The sequence below is a fragment of the Hippocampus guttulatus genome, chromosome 1 (genome assembly GCF_054856545.1).
Source record: "Hippocampus guttulatus isolate MCC_2025c chromosome 1, RoL_Hgut_1.0, whole genome shotgun sequence".
NCBI lineage: Eukaryota > Metazoa > Chordata > Actinopteri > Syngnathiformes > Syngnathidae > Hippocampus > Hippocampus guttulatus.
In genome coordinates this window covers 5,948,657-5,970,530 of record NC_141261.1, presented here as the reverse complement: position 1 = coordinate 5,970,530, position 21,874 = coordinate 5,948,657, and the positions used below count along the sequence as shown (strand labels likewise).

Sequence of the window (21,874 nt, the reverse complement as noted above, 5' to 3'; positions counted from 1 at the left end):
CCTTTCATGCACCAATAATGATAACTGTCCGCCATAGTAACCGCTGTCCCTGAAAGGGTTAACACACACACACACACACACACACACACACACACACACACACACACACACACACACACACACGGTATAAATACAGTATATGGGAAGCACTATGCTCCAGCACAGAGACAGCCGATGCCACTGAATCACAAATAGCACAACTTGCGCAAAGCCTTGAAGTAAGCTTTCAACAGGGCCCAAGAAGCGCATCAAGAGGCCAGCCAGGGAGTACACCTGTACTGAGACAAAACAAACACGCTCAGCAGCTGACCAAACACACACTTGCAAAAAAAAAGAAAAAAACCCCTCCCCCCAGCGTCTTATTTATAACCTCACGCTTACGGCCGAGAAAACGCAGACAGACAGTAGCAGCTGGTTCGACCAGTGAAGTTTTCAGGTCACATAGGAGGAGCACTTCAAGGAACACTTGAAGTCTTCAATTACGTTGTGGTTCTGTGATAATAGGTATTGTAATGACACTTCGTTCATGCATATTTCAGTGAATTCCTCAACTATTTGTAGGGGATAGGGACAGGGCCCTGTTGCGAAAATCTGTGAGTAATTGACACCCCCTACAAGGCCGGTACACTGTAAATACAATTGCATTGTATGAATAGTCTCATGTCAATGCTGTGCAATAATAATCCATACATCCATTTTCAACAACGCTTATCTTGAACAGGGTCACGGAGAGTTTCTGGAGCCTATCTCAGCTGAATTCAGGCAGAAAGATGCAATAACTATCAGCCTGTATAAGAGACGGCAAGATGATCCGACTGGTTAGCACATCTGCCTCACAGTGCAGAGGTGATGGGTTTGATTCCGGCTCCGGCCTTCCTGTGTGGAGTTTGCATGTTCCCCCCATGTCTGAGTGGGTATTCTCTAGGTACCCCGGTTTCCTCCCATGTGGCAGGCTAATGGAACACTCTAAAACTGTATCTAGGTGTGATTGTGATTGCAAATGGTTGTTTCTCTATGCGTGCCCCGCGATTCACTGGAAACCATTCCAGGGTGTACCCCGTCTACTCAGTGGCGGTTCTGGGGGGGGGGGCCAACGGGGGCCAGTGCCCCTGTAGCACCGATTCTGGCCCCCCTGTGGCCCCCCCTCCGAGCGTAGATTACGCAGTCGTGCCGAGTCGCCGACGCGAAAGGTGGAACCAAAGTGCGTGATTTAACATTCTAGTCGGACCCTTTAGTGCGCTGCGCCACTTAAAAATGAGCGGGAAAATGAGAAGCAGTCCGCAGAGAAGGAAATTACCACGACACGAGTGCTATTTGCGTGTGTGCGTGCGTGTGTGTGTGTGTGTGTGTGTGTGTGTGTGTGTGTGTGCGCGCGTCTGTGTGTGTGTGTGTGTGTGTGTAACTTTTTTAGTCTCCCTTTTTATTTTAATTTTTATTTAACAGGATCAATATATATGACATTGCCTTTTAAAATTTGGATGATTATATGCATGTAAAACATCTAGCTTCCGTGTATTTGCAATTTTTGTCCCCGGCAGGCTGGTACCATATCATCCCCTGGCTTGAATATTCTCAACAGACGTATTGTTACGCTTGCAGACATTTTAGACCTCCTAATACTGTTTTTTTCTCATCACTGTAATGTTATGACTACAATTTCAAAGTCTGAAGAAATAAAAAGTCAAATAAGATTTTGAATCTGTCTTTTTAGCCCTGGGTTGAATGTGCCCCCCCATCAAAACCCCTGGCCCCAGCCCGGCCCCCTCAGTGAAATTGATCCAGAACCGCCCCTGCGTCTACTGCCTGAAGACGCCAGCGACAGTGGTGAAGACTGGTGGATTAAAGAATAGATGGATGGATGTACCGTATATGAGACAGAAAGAGAAACAGCGCCATCTCGGGGTAGACTGTTTAAATGCAGAATCTACCCGGCGCATGCGCAGTACAGTAGTTTGTAACGGGCAGACGACCGAATACTTTATGTCCGTCCATACTATAACGTCAGCTACAATTATAATGTAGGTGGGCGGACCACGCGTTAGAACCCGATAAAAAGGCTATATTTTCAAACCATTCGAATTAACAATGTCTCCTTAACGCCTTCTTTCACTCGTTTGTAACACTATTTATTTTGAAAATCAAATGACTTGGCTTGATTCGAAGCTAATGGATTGAATTGAACGAGAGTCGTACCTGGCGCCTCGTGGAGTTAATGGAGCTTGACAAACAGGTGCAGTGAGGGAGCACAAAACAGACTCAGCTTCCTTGAAGTTTACCCGGAGACGAGGAAAGGAAAGAGGGTCGTGGCTCGTGAGGGGGCAGGGGAGGGAGGTCGTCCGGTCCAAGGTCTTGCTTGTCTTCCCGGCGTGTGAATCCACAGTGTGATGACGAGAACGCGCAAAAGGGCACGAGCACGGACCAAGTTGACTCGTGTACAAAACAATATTGGAAGCAAAAATGCCTCAAGATTTGATTGGCCAAAGCTATTATAAAACTAACGCTTTGTACATGTATTGGACTTTTGAGTAAAATTATGGGATGAACCTAAAATGCAACCAGAATTTGACTTTGTCTAAATATTTGAATGCGGTCCACGTTACTTTGTACAACTTGCTGCTCCCCAATTTACTAAATATTCTCTGGTGTTTCTTGGTCTCATGATGTTAAAATTTGAATGCATATTTGTGGTTAAAAAAAAATCACTCTGCATTCATGATGATGCTTCTCTAAATTCTGTTTACATCACCACTTCCTTTCTCATGGGAACCATACTGAGCTGCTCATTATGAAGGAATTTCCTCTGTCCACCAGGGCTGTCACTTGAATTATAAGTACAGTAATTCAAAACATTTGAGATGGTATAATACCGTTTTTACGATTGTATTTTATGTCTCACACACTCGGGTGGCAAAGTACTCACATTCTGTCATTATTAGTACAAATACTTGTGTAAAAAGGACGAGTCAAAGTACAAATTAAACTCCTTTAGAAACAAATGCAGACTCGAATGTACAATGTTAAAAATGCATTTTTACTGTCGGCGATATTATTTGATAGCTTGGAAGGACAAATATATATTTTTTAATGTTTTTAATTCTGCTTTTTATTTGTTGTTTTTGTGACATGTACAGCAATGTGGTGCTAACTTTTTTTTTTTTTTTTTGCCTTTTCAATGTGTTATACAAAATAAATTGGTATGGTATGGTATACGTTGGCGTTGCGCCTTACGTCTATGAACAGCTCGCTTCTCTTTTGCGAAGATCTTCAACAAGATGTCGCACTGTGTCCGTGGGGATTGTTGGCCATGCACGCAGAAGAACCTCAGTCCCGTTCTCCCAAATTTATTAAACTTGAACGACAACACGATGAGTCACATACAATGTGGTACATACGGATATTTACAAACGGGAGTCTTGCACAGTGGTTATCATAGGATGTTAACGCTACAGTACAGGCCTACGGAAATAAATAGAACCAATATTTTTTGATTTCCAGCGTAGCAATCTCTTGCAGGTCACTATGTCTTAATTACAAGATGAACAATAAATAGCACATATATATACTGTATACATATAAGATATGTTTAAACCAGACTGGAAATAGCAGATGACAGTACTGTAATGTACAAACCCATTTTCTTTTGACGTATTGTCTTCACATACAGTCGATCATATTTGCAACACGATGTCAAATAGAGGGTCTGCTTGGACAAATTGCAGGCTCTGATCAGGTTGAAACACTCCTCATATAGTGACGGGGGGGGGGGGGGGTGTAGTGGGAGAGTGTAAATCAAATCCTGGTGCAGGTCAATGTGTTAACATTGAAAATGATAAGGCTATTTTTCCACATTTTCCAAATTTTTCCGTGAATAATATTTAAATTTTCATGATAAAATTTAGACATGAAGAGCCATATGTATGAATGCGTATAATTTGGTGTGTCCCTTTAGTCTTTAATTTCACTGAGCTGAATCCACATCATGCATCTATTCCCTTACAACATGCAGTGTTCTTCCCTCCTGATTGGTTGGTCAGGATTTAGGACAGAAGAATCACAGCGTGAATTGTCATACAACAAACACGTTACTGCCGGTCCAAACCAGACTGGTGACTGCTCAGCTGAGGACTTTCGTGAACATGTTCTGTCAGCATTTGGACTTTTCTTGGTTCTCAATGAAAGACTGAAACACTTGCCAGCTTTTCAAATATTTTCCAATGAATTTACACGGATGATGAAAATTAGTTTGTGAAATTCTCCAAAACAGTAAACATTGACCAGTGTGCATAACAGCAGCAGTAAATGCGCCCTGCAATGGCAACAAACTGAAGCGTCACAATATTAAAGCACATAAATGATTTACCGATCTATTCTTCTTTTGCCCTTTAAGAGGAGGGCTGTTTGTGGGTGATTCACTTTATATGCCGCATGAAGACACCTACGAAGACATTTGCTTTAAACAAAGCGCCGGTATCAGAATAGGGATGACGAGGAGCACTCATTGGCGGAATTAGCTCCCGATTCCACTTTTGTGCTTATTGTATATCAGATCTGCTTTCTACTTTCCAAATAACGCAAACCACACATAAAAAAATCAAATAAAAACAGAGCATTGTTTTTTTTAAACTCTGTCCTGTCGTGTATTTTGGGTAGACGTGTCAGTGTAAGTCATTGGACGGCATATTTTGATGATGTCTGATTTGTAGTGACCGGGAATATCTGATCAGTCCCTTTACGCTGCAGTCACGCATTTATATATACATTTTTTTCAAACTTGGGGGCTGCTGCAGATCTGAAGATATCCAATTCCTCGTTTTTTTTTCTGCTTACACTGACATGCGTATCCAAACCGGGTCTCGTGGGAGACAGAAAATCTGCATTTGGTCAGCGAGGCCATACATTCATTGCCTTTCCCTTTCTGTTACATATCCGTGAGGTCAACTGGACGGCTCACTCCTGACTGGAATCAAAACACATGCAAATATTTGGAAGCTAACCCGCTAAGTGACATGCATGCTGTGTACGTGTGTGTTGGTATTTTGGGGGCGGGGAGGACTTCTGTTAGGTGCAGGCATTAGGGACACCGTGGCCCTATTTACCACATGAGGCCCTTTAAGAAGACGACATGTACAGAAGGGAAGTTGTACATTAACACAAAAAGATGCTGGTCAAAAAAATCTCAACTAGAGTATAAACCACCACTTTTCTGCAAGAGTTCGAGTCCAAAATATCCCAGGGGCAACTTGATTAGTTTTGGGATTGCGGCGTTTTTTATTTACAAAAAAATAAATTCCTGCACTGACTTAACTGTTGGCCGCCCGCCTATTCGAAGTAAATGGGTGGGGCTTAAAGAAGGAAGAGGAGAAGATTTATCTACTTAAAGGACTACAAAGCTAGAGGTCACCATCGTCATCGTAGTCACTGGCGATGCGGTGGGGGAACGGCTAGAGGAAGGCAGCATGCAGATTGGTGGGGTAGACGGTGTGGTTCCTCGAACATGTACAGTGTTTGGTCATCACCTGCGGAGAGAACGACGAAAATAAATAAAATCATTCTTGGGACAAATTGATCATTGTATACGTGCACATTTTAGATACCCCTCAGATAATAATAATAATAATACAGCAGAACCTGAATAATATTGAATGGAAAACCTCAAAGACTTGTAAATGATTAGCTCCGCAAGTGTCTTTTTGTTCTTCTTTTTTTTTTTCTGTGATACCACCACAGAATGGTACAATATCATTATTGGTGAAAAAAGAAAACTGATAATGTACAATGTACATAGATCAGGAACTGGGACTTCATGTGATGAAGGAAAGTGTTCCCCTCGTCTCTGCCCTCGCTGCTTAGCACAATATGGTGAAAGTGACGTTAAGTTGATAGTATTAAGAACAGAATATGCACCCGAAAGTGAGCCACATTTATTTTGAAGGTGCAAGCAGTTAACACAATCCGCGCAGTAATCTCGACTTTCACTAACTGCAACCTTGCTCTATTGCAGTTTCTTTGCTGTCGGGAAGGAGAGCCACGGTTGGGAGCATGCACTTTTCAGCTGTTTATAATTCAATGAGCACACTTATGCAGAAGCTGCTATCGGCCACGGCTCACGCCCTGACACTCACATGCAGAAACACCTTAGTTGAGCCAAAGGCTAACTACGTCTATCATAATCAAGTGTTTGTAAATAAGGGTAACGAAGGTAAACTATTAAAACTGCTTTTTTTTTTTTAACAGTATATGGTCTACCTCAGAGGTGGGCAAACTACGGCCCGCGGGCCGAATCCGGCCCGTTGGTCTTTTTAATCCGGCCCGCCGAAGGTCGGTCTACAATTAAGGTTCGATGTGAATGATTGCATTCATTTCAATTGGACTTGTAATGACAGGCATTTCACCGCCAGGTGGCACATTGACTTGAAGTTGCAGAACACTGGGGGGGGGCGGGATCTTTTCGACCACCTAGGACCTCTGTATCGCTCTACTTCTACTGGTCTGATCACAACCCATCTGCAGAAATGCACAGGCTAAAATAGGTCATCAACAACACTGTCGTCATTTTAAAAAAGTATATTAATACAGTACGTTCATGCTTTTGTTCTGTTGATGTTTGATATGGACTGTCAACAAATGCAGTTTTTTTTTTTTAATGTACCATAGCTCGTGCTGACCTGGCCCTTCCGTCAGATTTTAAAAGTCAATGCGGCCCCCGAGCCAAAAGGTTTGCCCACCCCTGGTCTACCTACATCATACGTTTCGCATATTGTAGGTGGGTCTTGAAAATATATCCCATGATGAACAGGGGGTTCATCGCACTGCTACATAGATGTACCATTACTGGGTTTGGCGAATCCCGAAGAATTGAAAGTAAATGTCGATCATGTCAAACGTCTGCATCTTGTTACCTTGGTATTAACTTGCAGCTGTCTCCTGGTGAACGATGAAGTGTCTATTTGAATCGTCCACCTCGCTACCACAGTGCACATCACTCCTGTTTCCAAACACACGAACACCCAATAAAACGACACCTCCAACAACTGGACAAAATTGGTTACTTCATTTCACGAGCGGCAGGGGGAACTCCGGCTCCCTCCCACATTCCGAAACATACATTTTCTGGTTAATTGAAGACTCAATTGTGGGTGTGTAGCTCGGTGGAATAGCATTTGACTGCAGATCAAGATGTCTGTACTCATGTACTCGACCCTCCCTCACGCTCTTGCAAATGCCCTTATTGTGGAATTAACAAAGTTCTAAAGTGTATCTTAAACTGTGCATTGATGGGACTGTGAATGTTTGCTTGTCTGTATGAGTTCTGTGATAAACTGGCAGGCAATCCAAGATGTACTCTGCCTTTTTGACCCGAATGACGGCAAACAGTTCTGCATCACGGTAAAACTACAATAACAAACCTTTTGTTGAATGAATAGCTCCCCGACCTTATCAATCTGATCATTATTGTGGAAGCATTTTTTTTTTAAATACAGCTCTTGTATTGGATCTTATTGTTCGACGGTGCCTAATATTGAGGATGTCAGTGTTATATTTTTACAGTGAAAAAGTTCAACAATATCTTCACCTGTTGTCATTGATGTCTCTTGAGTCACTGATGCCGTTTCCCGCTAAAACAAAACAAAAGTAGTTTAACACATCATTTCTGAATCAGTGAATTCAACGACTGGGGAGAAATCATATGATGGCAATTCAAGACCGCAACATTTAACTGAACTCTTAATAATTTTACTTTGAAATTGGATGGGCGACAGTATTATGAAATGTTTGGCTACATTGTACATGAACTGCATTTGCATGCTTACCGTTGTCAATGTTAAGTGGGAAGGATTCCAGTATGTCGCCATTGTATCTGCCCGCTCGGTAGCCCAGTGCTGTCGAAACTCTGCAAAACAACAAAAGGGAGCATCACGATAAATCTGTTCCAAACCCGACTTGTCGTGAACTTAACTAGACCACTTGGTGAAAAGGTGGTCTTTGGCAAGAGACAGGACAAAATACTGTCATTTTGAAACACACGTGTTGGTCTGAACAGAGTTCGGGTTGCAGTTGATGCTGGCGGAGTTGTTCGGCGTCAAGTTGCTCTGAAAGACGGCGTTGCTGTAGGTGTTGGCCTGCTCGGTGGCCCGGATGTACGAGTAGAATGGGTTGCTGGGAGAGCAGACGGGCATTTGCTTCGGCCTCACGGGCTTGGCTGGGAAGGAAAGGAGTAGGATTGTACATCATTTGCTCCGCACATTCGTGAAACATCCAAAAGTGTGCATCAAACTGGTAGCTCTTCGGATTAATCAGAACGCAAAAAATAGCTCTTCGTTTCACAAAGTCTTCGTTTCCTTTGCTCTATGCTCATCCAAGTTAAGACGGTTCACACAACTAAACATGCACGTAACTAATGCCAGCTTTTCTTCCAAAATTTTGTATGTAACTTGAAAAGTCCGTAAATAAAAGTTTTTGTAACTCATGGTTCCACTACACGTGTTTTTGTAAATGTTAAATACAAACAGCATGGGAGAGATGCATCTCCATTCTCATCAACCTCTAGAACCAATACCAATTTGCGCGGCATGAGGGCGTCGTAGGGCGTTTTTCGCCCTCATGGCGTCTTTTATGCGGTCAACTTCCTGCTGGTAGCGACGGCGGTCCATCATGGCGCCCTCCTTGGCATCCCTCAGTGCAGTCTCCAGGGCCTTAACTCTCTCAGCAGTAGACCGAAGACGTTTCTCCAGCTTTGGAAGCTCACAACGCAGATCTGCATTGTCACGAACCAGCTGCATGGATGTGAGGAAGGAGAGACGGACAATCTTTCTTTTTTTTCTGTCCAAGTCACTCGATGGATGTTGAAAAAAGAAAAGATGCGCCACGCGTGTTCTCACCTGTTTGTGAACCTTTGTAAGTTGGTCCAGGTTATTCTCAAGAAAGGAAATCTTCTGCTTCTGGGTGCAAGACCCCCCGCTATCATCAGGTTCCATTTCGGAACTCTGGAAATTGGAGTATTCATGGAAGGAAGCCAAATATACCGTATTTTCCGTACGATAAGGAGCACCGAAAAGCATTGAATTTTCTCAAAAGCCTTATAATTCGAGGCGCCTTATATATGGATCAATATTCTGCTTTCTTGGACGTAGCATTTTAAATGTTCTGTAAAGAGCTTGTTACAGCTGCAGCGGTTCTGAAATCGCTATATAAATAAAGATGTATTTCATTGTATTGCATTCTCTTTAGCATAGCTCCATCTAGTGGATGCATAACGCAACCGCAGCCACTATTGTAGCTTCTATTCTATGCACCTTATAATGCGGAGCGTCTTATATATGAAAACTGTTTTAAAATCGGCCATTCATTGACGGTGCGCCTTATACTCCAAAGTGCCTTATAGGGCGGAAAATACGGTAGTCATAATGGAGATCAAGAGTTCCATCATTTGTAAACTACAAGAAAGATCTTCCACGATTTTTGAAAAGAAATTAAAAGGGCAAAAACATAGTCGCTAACCCTGACCAGCCACTAAAATGGATGCCCTTGCTATTTCAAAAAAATGTTTGATTCAAATGTGTCAGGGAGGTTTTATTCAACAATATATTTATTATTTAAGTTGTACTTTGGGAGAGGGTTAAAAAATACGAGGAAAAACAATGCGAACCTGTCTGATTAGGCCATTATGATGTTAACATATGACTTACTGGTGATTTTATCACAAAGTCTTTCATGAAGGTGTGCAATTGGATGTGAAGGCAAATGATCATAGTTGTGCCTTGGTGGCGGTCTTCTATCTTGGCATTATTAGATACAGGTATTTTTGTACAGGCAGAATTTTTGGTTTGCATGAGATCGTGCAGTTGTACCTAATTATTTCTGGCTAGTATTGTTGAATCCTTAAGACAATATCCTGACTTACTTTTTTAACCCGCGACGTGAGGTCTTGAACAAACAGCTTGCGAAGGTTGTGGAGGGTCTGGAGTTCACGGGCCTTAGGCAAGAACGGATGGAGAGAAGGTTAGAGGGCTAAACTTAAGAAATCGAATATTACAGAAAGAATAGAAAGGAATGGCATGTTGATTATGTATGAACAAAGTCCTTTGAAGACTAAGCCTAGTTGCAGGTTTACTCACGACAGTGTCTTCCAGACCCTTCAAATCCTGTTTAGTCTGCTCATGGCGCTCGTGCAGGAATCTGACAGTGAGAGGGAAAATATCATATAAAGTATTTAAAGGCAAACAAACAAGATAATACAGTATGAAAGACTTACGAGAGCTCCTCCAGGCGCTCGCTCTTGGTATTGTCCTGACTCTTCAGACGCTCAAAGTCGGAGCGAACCTGAGCCAGCTCCAGCTCCATCTTGGAATTGCGACTAGGCATGACACGTGTTCTATGAATGTCATGTTCTACGATGGCAAGCATAGCAATGCGCATTCATAGCGCAAACAATATTTTGCACGTTAAAGAGTATACAGACTCGGTGAGTTCGTCGATGAGCCTCTGTTTCTCATTGATCTCATCACGCAGACGCGCCAGCTGCTTGTGATGGAGGCCACGGTGAGACTCGCCCTGCTGGCGGGTGATCTTCTGCAGAGTTTCATATTGAATTGGAAAGAAAGAAACACGCACGGACAAAATTGAATTCAAACAGAACGTCTTCATCCTTTGTGTATTTTCATGCAGAAATATCAGAGATGTTTTATTAAGACACCTGGTAACTGTTGTTGAATTTAAAAACTATACATCGTATGTCTCCTTAAACCTTGGACGTCAACATGCGAATAACAAAACTGCCTCACTTTTTTTTTCTTTTTTCTTTTTTGCCAGAATCAGAATCTGATTTGCTCTTTGGATAGGCATTTTTGCAGCAAGTGCAATGGGGTACGGTGAGTCATTTCCTGCAAAAACTTGACTTTGGCAAAAGACATGAGGTGGGTGTATTTTTTTTTACCTTCACATTTCCATCTTCAGTCTCTCCCTTCTCTCCATCTTTGTCCTCCAGAAGAGAATTATCTTGTAGAAGAGGAGAAAATGGGAAAGAAAGGGTTGGACACTGAACACAAACACCCACACAAATAAAATGATGGTGCCGAGGAGTTGTTTTTGTGGAAAGATATTCATCCAGGGATGTTCACATGCACTCGAAACCGGAGTACCCGGAGAAAACCCAAGCAGGCAACATGCAAACTCCACACAGGGAGGCCGGAGGTAACGCGGAGGACGTGCTAACCAGTCAACCACTGGGCCGCCCAAGCCATCCATCCATCCATCCATTTTTCAATCCCTTTAATCCTCACAAGGGTCGCGCGGGGGGTGCTGGAGCCTATCTCAGCTGTTTTCAGGCAGTAGGCGGGGGACACCCTGAACCGGTTGCCCGCCAATCGCAGGGCACACAGAAAGGAACAACCATCCGCGCTCACACTCACACCTAGGGACAATTTAGAGTGTTCAATCAGCCTGCCATGAATGTTTTTGGAATGTGGGAGGAAACCAGAGTACCCGGAGAAAACCCACTCTGGCACTGGGAGAACATGCAAACTCCACACAGGAAGGCCGGAGCCGGGATCGAACCTACAACCTCTTCACTGTGAGGTCGACGCGCTAACCACTCGACCACCGGGCCGCCCGCCCAAGCCAGTGATGTGAGAAAAAAAAAGACTCAAACGAATGAAGATGAGCCTGAAGCGTTTAAGAGTTCTTTTGCCTGTTTACATGATCATGTTACACTGAGTGTGTCTTGAGCATTACCTTGGTCTTGCAGCTTGGCCAACTCTTCGCTAAGAGAGTCGTGACTCTCCTCCAGCAGCCTCTTCTTATGCTCTACGCTCTGCATGTACTCAGTCAACGAGCGGATCTTAGCTTCATGCTGCAATGCAATGTTAGCATTCGCAACAGTTGCACGATAACCATGGCAGAAACCTCTTTGATTCATGACACCAGTTTCTTTCTTGTCCCCTCGTGTGGGTCTCACCTGAGAGATGAGAAGGTGGCAGGAGGAGAGCTCTCTCCCAGTCTCCTCCATCTTGCGGTGGCACTCCAGCTGCATGTTCTCCAGCTGCCGGCAACGTTTAACCATGCTCTTCACCTCCGACTTGATCTTGCTGATGTAGAGGCGCGCCACTGTGAACTCCTCCTCGATGGCGCCGCTGATCTCCACCGGCTGAGCGGAGTAGGAAACATATTCCACATTTATTTTTTTAATCATGTCTCATATTTGCAGTCAAGACGTTGAATGCCCTAAAGGTCAAATAATTCGCATTTGTGGGTGGGTGGTGCAGGGATAGTTTTCTGAAGTTACACAAAGAATCCATCCTTCTATTCATCCATCTATCCTTCATCCAACTCACCAGCTTGATTTCGCCATTGCCCACAATGGAGCTGAACTCGCTCAGGTCCCTCATCAGCCCATTGAGCACGTCGGCTATACGTTTCCTCTGCTGACCGCTCACTTCCTGCATGCGAGATAGCTCCGCCTCCAGCTCCATCAAACTCGCCTGGTTCAGAGAGCACAGTTTGGGGTGACGGAATGTAGCCGTTGTTGTTGTGACCCATCTGTAAAGGTAATCTAATCATATCAAATACAAACTACAATAGCTCGTGAAATATGAACGACGTCAATTTCATCCACACACCTTTTGGAAAAATATATCATAGGCCTCAGTAAACACAAATAAAAATAATTCTGTACTGAAGACACTCTTCATTAGTGTAATGATGTCATTTCATTTAATTAAATGTTATCTTTTTACAATTTTCATCTCGTTCTTCGTTAAATGGATTGGCATCAGTTTTGTTTTATTGCCTCACAGTGGCCATGGACATCTATTGGACACATAAAGAGGACATATGAAAAATGGACTTTTTCATTTCTTGTGTACAAATAGCCGGGTCACTGCGGTGCCTGCCTTTCCAAAAGTCATGAAAACAAACAACAAAGGGTTTTTTTTTGTTTTTTTTTCCGGCAACCAAAGCTGAAAATGTGTTGGTGAGTGAGCTGGGAACTGTTTTAAATTCTAGAGGAAAAAAAGTGTGACTTTTCTCCTTAATGTTGTGGCGACATTCATCTTGTCCCATCAGAGGCCGCCACCACAGCAGGTCACACGCATGATTTGTTTGTCAGCTTCTACATTAAATGCGGCCTGACGCAACAAACTCTTTTTTTTTTAATATCCATGCTTGGGACTGGGTCGACAGTGGATGATGATTAGGGCAATGACCTGGAATCGCACTTGCGCCGTCGACACAAAAGGCACCAGCAACCAGCGCAGTGTGTCTGCTTTATTACCTTAACAAATGTACACACGTCTTGGTAAACGGAGCATATTTCTGTCACGCTCCTTCTCTTGAACGTACCATTTTCTGGGACAGCTGGTCGGCCAGCAGTTGGTTTTGCAGGCCTTTCTCCTCCACCTCCTGGCTTTTTTGGTCATAGTTGATAGCCAGCTCCTCCAGAGCCTGCAGCACCTCCTTCACCTCCGCCTTTGCGCAGTCGCTTTCCACTTGCAGCCTGCCGAGTTCCGCCTGCACTTTGTCGCCATCCCCACGCGAAGACGCCAAGAGCTGCCGGTAAAGATGACACACGTAAGAAAGAGGACTTGACGATTTTTTTTTGTGTGCAAATCCGCGTGTGTAACTTAGTGTGTACCTCATCCTGATCCAACATTTGTTGCTTCAGTTTCTCCACCAGCTGACACTGCAGGTTGATCTCATCGTCCTGTAATACACATCACATCTCCGTGACAACACGCCGCAACATGTCCATCCATCCATTTTCTCTCACATTTTAGCCTGTGAAGGGTTACAGAAAGCTGGACTTTATCCCAGCCGACTTTGGGAGATAGGCAGACCACAGCCTGGACCAGTCACCAGTCGATCACAGGGCACACAGAAAGTTTTAAAAAATTTGCATTCCAGTGGTCCCTCATTTATGATGATGGCTACATTTCAAAAATTAAGATAAGATAAGTTAAGAAAACCTTTATTAGTCTGGCAATGGAGAAATTCCCGATTCACAGCAGCAAAGTTATGAAAGGAAGAAGTAGAACAACAAAATATAGGAGCTGCTGGAAAGGCAGCCACTCACGCGGCGCCATTTTGAAGTCAAAATAAAAATAACACAACGCAACACGGAGGACACAGACAGTCGTGCAATCTTCACCACTTTTCTGCATACACTTTGTTCTCTACCCACAAAAAGCAAAATCCGCGATGCAGGGGGTTGTCTGAAGCCAACCCTCACATGGTTTCAAGCATTCTAAAGGTTTGTTCCCCTTAATAAATGCAACTTTTAAGATGCAAAATGAAGAATAAATACTGCCGCCGTGAGTCTTTGTACTTCCGACGGCAGTTCGAAGAAGGAGACGAAGAAGATGGAGAAGAAGACGCATTAACCCACCAGGATTTTCTAACTTCGCGACGACGACGCGGGATTCTGGTTACGGTAAGCCATTTCAAGCGAAGGAAATGTATTTAGAAAGCGGCGTTTCGTCATCATCATGTGATGCGGGAGGGAGAGCGTGCTCTGCTACCATGAATTTCTGATTACAGCCAATAATCATCAGCTTGTGTTTCAATTGTTTACGACTGCCTGATGCGCTGGGCTCAGTAACGCAAAATTTTGGGGCACTGTGGATCACCAAACAGCACATTTCCACAACGTTCTGAGTAGTTTTTGAATGGTTTGAGTGAAGCAGCGCACTCAAAGTGTATTTAGCACAGAGAGAGGGAATTACAGTCTTTATTTCCTCTCGAGCTAATGTGCCAAGAATGCCAAAGGCTACCTTGTCATCCAGCTGCTTGTACAGTTTGCGGATCTCCTCTTCATATTTTTGGCGCTCCTCCTCAGAAATACGGACCACAATGGAAGAGGTGTCATTATCCAAGATGGGCCGCTCTTCCACCGACTCATAACGGGTCACGATCTCCGGTTGGGTCCTCTCCGTCTCGGGTACATCCTCTCCTGGAGGAAGTGACAATGGCACGGATTTAGGGAGTGTCAACATTTTTCAAAGAATGTTCACTTGGTCCGCGGCTGTTCCTAACCATTCCTCCAGCGGTTGAGCTCAGCCTCCAGCTTTTGGATGCTGTCCTTCAACGTCTTGTTCTTCTCCTTCTCCTTTTCGTACTTCCTCTTCCACTGCTCAGCTGTCAGTTCCAAGTTGATGGAGGCCGTGTTTCGAATAGTCTTAGCACTGATGTGCATCGTATGGGACAAAAAGAGGCGCAATGAGATGGTATTTTAATGAGTGAATACAAATGAATTAATGTTCAAAATGTTGAAATGAAGAATTAATTTCACAGTTAAAGAACCGATGAAGTCTAACTCAAAGCTACTGATATGGAGTGTGTACCGGTTATTTAAAGAATAATTTCCCAGTGAGTAAAAAGAAACAATCCGTATCGTTGTACCGTTGTCCAAACATCAGTGTGGACTTTGTCTCTGCGTCGTTATAGCTGGAGGGTGAGCAGCAGATGAACATGGTGGTGCGACAATTCCCCCCGAGAGAGTCCTGCAGGATGCGGGTCATTTTGCTGTCACGGTATGGCACGTGGCTTTTCTGGGAGAGAAGAAGATGTGCACGTCGTCTTTGGATAAGAGGCAGAAACAAGGAGGGAAGTGAAAAAGGGAGAGTCATGCCGGTGAAAACTCACCGTGCCCTCAGCCAAGGCCGAGATGACATTTCCCAGGGCTGACAGAGACTTGTTGATGTTTTTGGCCTCATCCAGCACGGCTCCTGCAGCCCCCGTCTTACTGACCTGGCGCACAGAGCGTATGGTCACAAGTCAAATACAGCACTTGACATCTCCTATTAGGAGGTGATGTTTGTACATGAGTAGATGTATTTTTTGTTCCGTGTTTGAACAAGATTTAGAATGCTATTAACCCTTTCCTGCACCCTGTAACCTGATAACATGATAAGCTGTCCACTGCGGTAACCGCTGTCCCTGAAAGGGTGAAATCAATTTCAACAAACCGTGAAACGTGCATTTAATTCATCAGCACAATGGCCAGGTCTAGTTAGCACTGAAGTAGTTCAGTATGGACTGCAATTTTTGTAAAAGTCACTCAACCTTAGTTGGATGTTTGATTTTCATCAAGAATATTGCTTAGAAGGTATACTACAGTATAAACATTCACATACCGGGCTGTTTCTCCTTCCTACTATTAACATCTTACACTTATTGCATAGCTCAGGGTGAGCGACTGTATCTACAACTATCTGGCATTCTTCTTTGGCTTGGGAATCGTTGATGTTGAGTTTTAACTCACCTTCTCGCTTCCTGCCAGGTCCACCAGATAGAGTTTGCCGCAAAGCTTCTGCTCGGTCTCCACGTGCTCCTGCTTGATGTTGATGAGGAAGATACTGTGGCTGCGAGAGCTGTGCTCATTCATGTCTGCGCAAATACAGAAATAACAACAACAATTATAAACATACTGTAGATATATATCTTTATGTATGTATATATAATCCGCAGACTCTGCATCACTGTTGGCACTCCACTGATCGCTGTTTAATGAGTCTTATATATTTCTATATTTGATGGTATACTGTATATGTAATAATGATAACTGATAATAAAAAAAATATTTAAAAAAAGAAAAATGTGCAGTTACCCCAAGGAATTTTGCTTATGTGGACCCTTTTTATTTTTTATTTTTTGCATATTCCCGGGCAGCAGTTGAATAGCCATTGCAGATGGACTACTATGGAATGTGATACTGGCTGTTGGAGGGAAGCCAATTGACTTTGGAGCATGGCTAAGGTGCCCCCGAGCAATGCACCAAACTCCTGACTTCGGCGTCCTAAGCCATCTGCGAGAGGCAAAAACCTTCCCTGTAGCCCTGATCAGGCTAAGTGTACAGAAAATGGATCGATGATGTGGCTTCACAATGTCACTCTGGTATTTCATAGATATTTCAGAATTACCGTGAATGCTGATGAACTGTGAAAAAAAAAACCCAGATCCTTAAAGAGAATACATTCAATAGAGTCTGAGAGGACTCTTTTTACACGAACTAAACTCATCAAATCCCAAGCCGTAAATGCAGCAAGGTGACCTCACCATGCAGAGGATCAGCAGGACTATCTGACTATGTTTTCCCAGAAACAATGTTCAAGTTTCAGAACTCAGAACACTGTCCTTGCAGCACAGTGAGTCAGCATGAGAAGACTGTGATGACAGCAGCATCGTTATAATTGACTGTGGATTGTGACACTTTCACAAGCTTTGGAGTGTGTCTGCTCTATCGTCCTCTGGGCGTGCAGTGAGCGTGTTGCCGTAGCAACGTGTTCTTCCCATCCACTGAACGTTCTTGATTTTTTCTAACACACAAAACCATGTAATCCATAAAGTACATATGCAATCCCTTGGTCCTAATCAGAGTGTTCATCAGCCTTGTGGTTTATGGATGAGTCATCACAGTTCCTCAAACACAATATCAGAGGGACACATAAACTGACTCCAATAACGTTAAGGCTAAATGACAAGAACGGATTGTATCACATGAATCAAAGAAAACACATGGTATTTGCTGTCAATGCCCGAGCAATTACCGTATTGGCCCGAATATAAGACGGTGTTTTTTGCACTCAAATAAGACTGAAAAAGTGGGGGTCGTCTTATATTCGGGGTCTAGACATTATACCCATTTACGACGCTAGGTGGCGCCAGATATCGTTGAAGCGAATGCTGAACCAGGCCAAAGTGAGCCCCTGTCACGAAGAATAAAAATAAAAATAGCGGTAGCATGAAGAAGAAAAATAAAAATCGCGGTAAGAAAGAAAAGAGAAGAAAATAATAGAAGAGATAAGAGAAAATGGAGAAACGTCGCGACAGTCTGGAGAAAAGTGGGTCCAAGATCGGCCTGGTTAACCGGCAGCTGAGGAGAAGTTATGATGTAATTTACATTTCAAAAACCAGAAGCCATTCATTTACGAATGTGATTGCACTTCAGTTCACATATTTAAATGTTCAGATATTAAGATTTGAATGAGGCAAAATAACATGCTTTTTCTCTCAAATATATTTTTATAATCATTTGTTTCAGATGTACTGTAATTATTTTCTGTATAAAAATTAATTTGGTGTTCAAAAAGTCTTATTTCAAACTTGAGTCTTGAAAAAGAGGGGGTCGTCTTATAATCAGGGCCGTCTTATATTCGGGCCAATACGGTAGTGGGTGTGGTTGTCTTGCCTTGTTATTTTTGTAGTGTTGAACAGTGTAGATGTTGACAAATACTTTGGTCTCTAGGTAGGTAAGCAATTTGCGCCAACGTGGATGAGTCTGTTTCTGTTGCTGACAAGCTGAAGAAGACACTTACTGGTAACGGCAACATGGCGGTTTGATTTGCCCTCGTCAATCACGTCCATCACCTCATCCGGGCTGGAGACAAAGCGCTCGGTGCATCCCTGAGGATTGCAAGACCAGGTTTAACATTTAATGGATGATTGCGGGATGACTCGTACACTGTATTCATGTTCAAAGCCTAGTTGTCACACACCTTGACATATGGCACACGGTTTTTATCCTCGTGGACAGACAGGTTGGTCTTTGTCACTACGAAAAAAAATGATTTCAAATGATGAAATATTGCATGAATGCTGCTATTTACTGAATATTATTTTAGGCACTCACCATCCAGCAAGTCACGAATTTTGTCCATGTAGATTTCAAAATATGAAACCTTTTAGAGACAAAGTAAGAGAAAAAAGATTATGCCAGATGAGCAGACTAGACAAACATAAAACCAATCCAACAGATGGCAACATTAAAACCTTGATGTGGAATTCCAGGTTTTCATCCATGGCAAAGATGTGGTTGAAGATGTCCTCTGCAATGCGAGGGATGATGCCCATCTGGTGAGGGTCGTGCAGCTTGCCCTGGAACAGCAAGTTACGTCATAAAATGGGCACAACTGTTAAGACTTGAACTTTAAAAGGACACTTGGATGGGCTGAAAAATGGGACTTATCCCAGGTCTGGAAGTAATAATAATGGTAGCACTAAAATTTACCCCCAAGAAGAACCTTTTTTTTTTGTGATGCCTCAAGCCACAGATTGGCACGCACCAAAAGGGGGCGTGGCTTGTTTTTTGTTGTTGTTGTTTTTTTTCATCTTAGCCTGTCTATGTCAGAGAAGCGGAGGCATTGTACTGTACTAAATCATTTCATATAGTAAATCATAGAACTTCTCATTGCACATAGAACTCACTGTAACATAACTTATCATTGTAAGAAAAGTGGTGATTTTGTATACTATGCCAAGCACATATGCAGTCAAAATAAAGTAACTATGCTATCTGTACCTCCATGGTGTGAGTCTTGCCAGAAGAGGTTTGTCCATACGCGAAGATGGTGCCATTGTAGCCACCCAGCACATCTATAAGGGTAGAAAAATTCAATAACAGGGAGATGTGAGGAAACACATCTCACTAATGCTAGATACGTTGATGAAGTGGTTTGGACGCGTACCCTTTACAATCTGCTTAGCACAGGTGTTGTACACTTGCTCTTGGGTGGTGTTGGTTGGAAACACTCGATCAAATACATAGGACTTGCCCTGCAAACAACAAACATGTGAAGTTGCTCCTGTATGTCATGAAGAAAGCAGCATGAGGAGACAGACCACAGCGTGGTGAAACAAAACCTATGCGAGACAGTAACATGGGACTAAAAGGTATACAACAAAGCCATCTTCCAATAGTGGACCAAAAGGAGCAAAGTGGAAGCAAGGAAGTAACTGTGTGTATCTGTTAAGTGTATTGACCATAGTGACCACTCCTAAGACCAGAATCATTTCCTTCGTGCTGGTGAATAAGCTAAAACCCATGCTAATTGCTAAGCTAACCTCACTAGCATATTATCCATTGTCAATTTGAAATGATGGCGGCCCGGTAGTCCAGTGGTTAGCACGTCGACTTCGCAGTGCAGGGTTCAATTCCAGCTCCGGCCTCCCTGTGTGGAGTTTGCATGTTCTCCCCGGGCCTGCGTGGGTTTTCTCCGGGTACTCCGGTTTCCTCCCACATTCCAAAAACATGCATGGCAGGCTGATTGATCACTCTAAATTGTCCCCAGGTGTGATTGAGGGCGTTCATGGTTGTTTGTCTCAGTGTGCCCTGTGATTGGCTGGCAACCAATTCGGGGTGTCCCCCGCCTACTGCCTGAAGACAGCTGGGATAGGCTCCAGCACCCCCCACGACCCTAGTGAGGATAAAGCGGTTCGGATGATGAATGAATGAATTTGAAATGATGTCCTGTTTTTGAAAAAAAATAAAAAGCGATGGAAATTATTCTTTTTTAAAATTGGATACATCAGTTATTTGAAAAAAAATCATTGACAGATCAACCAACTATGACAACGATCCTTAATTGCAGCCCTGAAATAACAGTGTGGCTCGTTCGATATGATTTGAATGAACAGTATGCAAAACGGCATTGGCCATCTGTGATAACTGTTCACTGTGATTGCCTGTTAGTTCGCGAATCAGTGCATTAAATTAAAGTACTATATGAAACAAAAAAGCAGAGCCACTGCAAAGAAAACTGCATTATCTAGTAAATTAAGCTCAATAAAATGTGGCTTTTTACCTCAATATTTTCCGGCTTAATTATGAGTGCAATGGACATTGTTCTGCATATGTGTTAATTTATTTCATGATACCCTGACTGTGGATGGAATGATTAAGAATGGCTAAACTCGTGCACCCAAGTCAGGTTTATGTACACGCGTGCGCGCGCACACACACACACACACGCACGCACACAGTTTCATGCTTGAAATTTAATTGTGTTCCCCAGACAAAATGTCCACAAAGTCTGTTGTCAACAGTTGTAAAGCTCAAAGACAGAAAGACACGCATCTACAGACACACGTTAATAAGGCCCATAGACATGATTAATTGATGAGGGGCCCTGCGTGCACAACAAGGCGACTCCCTTTTCTCTTTGATTTTTTTTTTTTTTTTTGGCTTACCGCGACAACGACAGTGTCATCTCCTTGGAATTTGGGCAGAAAGAGGTCCCCCCGAATGATCTCGGACTGGTTGAGAGGGCGAAAGCGACACAGCACTTTTATGTTGCACTCGGCTGGGACGTCGGCCATGGCGCAGGTTGGAGGAGGAGGATGAAGAGGATGAGGAGGGGGATGCTGACGAAGATGCTGGTGGCGGCCTGAAGCCGAGGCGTCGAGAAAAGAACAAAACAAAATACACGACAAGAGATCCACACGGGTCGCTCCTTCTTCTTCCAAGGAGACTGTAAAAAAGCTTCGGTTGCTCTTTTTAGTTTTTTTCTAGACTATTTAAGCGTCGAAAAGGCAAACGAAGCCAGCGGCGTTTCCGTGTCGCAGTGAGCAGGAACGGCGCTAATTAGTCGTCAAAACGCCAAACGACCGGCCTACATCATTAAAAAAACGGATGAAAATGTGCCCTCCGCTTCTCTGAAAGAGATATAAGATGTCTGCCTTTTCTGTCTTTTGGGTGCGTCAGTCCGGCTGAAGGTGAGCGATGCTGTTGGAAGGGCAGTGAGGTAGAAGGGTACTGTAACGCCCCCTGTCGGCGAGGTCCGCTACGGGCGTGGCCTGCATCCTACTTAAAGTGGTACCCACAGATAGCTTTCCGATGAAGATATAGATTTGAACAAGGATGCGTACCTGACGTCGGCGCCATATTGGGTGTGGAAAAGCCGAGGATCGGCGGCGAGCTCATTCAGAATTCGGCCAACTCGTGATGCAAGTTGTGATTTCCTAGGAATGCTGTCGAAACGATCAGTTGAATATGTAAACACTTTATTGAAAAAATGTTGCATCTGGACGGATTTTGATATTCATCATTTTCCTTAATTGCCCTCGTCAACATTTATTTACTAATCGGTTTACTATGAGATGCAAGTAC

At 43.4% G+C, this 21,874-nt stretch overlaps 1 protein-coding gene across 1 annotated transcript; it reads right to left on the bottom strand.

Annotated features, from left to right (window-relative positions):
• Positions 1-3,325: 3,325 nt before the first annotated feature.
• LOC147210177 (kinesin heavy chain-like) lies at positions 3,326-21,529 on the bottom strand. Its single transcript, XM_086106174.1, has 29 exons — positions 20,956-21,529; positions 19,455-19,542; positions 19,289-19,362; positions 18,760-18,864; positions 18,620-18,668; positions 18,486-18,541; positions 18,306-18,393; positions 16,253-16,377; positions 15,634-15,738; positions 15,391-15,539; positions 15,025-15,173; positions 14,763-14,941; positions 13,628-13,696; positions 13,336-13,542; positions 12,330-12,476; positions 11,954-12,142; positions 11,731-11,848; positions 10,934-10,995; positions 10,460-10,569; positions 10,253-10,354; positions 10,116-10,176; positions 9,902-9,973; positions 8,880-8,984; positions 8,558-8,774; positions 8,026-8,200; positions 7,812-7,891; positions 7,574-7,616; positions 6,900-6,985; positions 3,326-5,516 (listed from the first exon to the last, which is right to left on the bottom strand). The coding sequence occupies exons 1-28, from the start codon at positions 21,082-21,084 to the stop codon at positions 6,907-6,909; spliced, it is 3,132 nt and encodes a 1,043-aa protein (XP_085962300.1). The 5' UTR covers positions 21,085-21,529; the 3' UTR covers positions 3,326-5,516; positions 6,900-6,906.
• Positions 21,530-21,874: the final 345 nt, after the last annotated feature.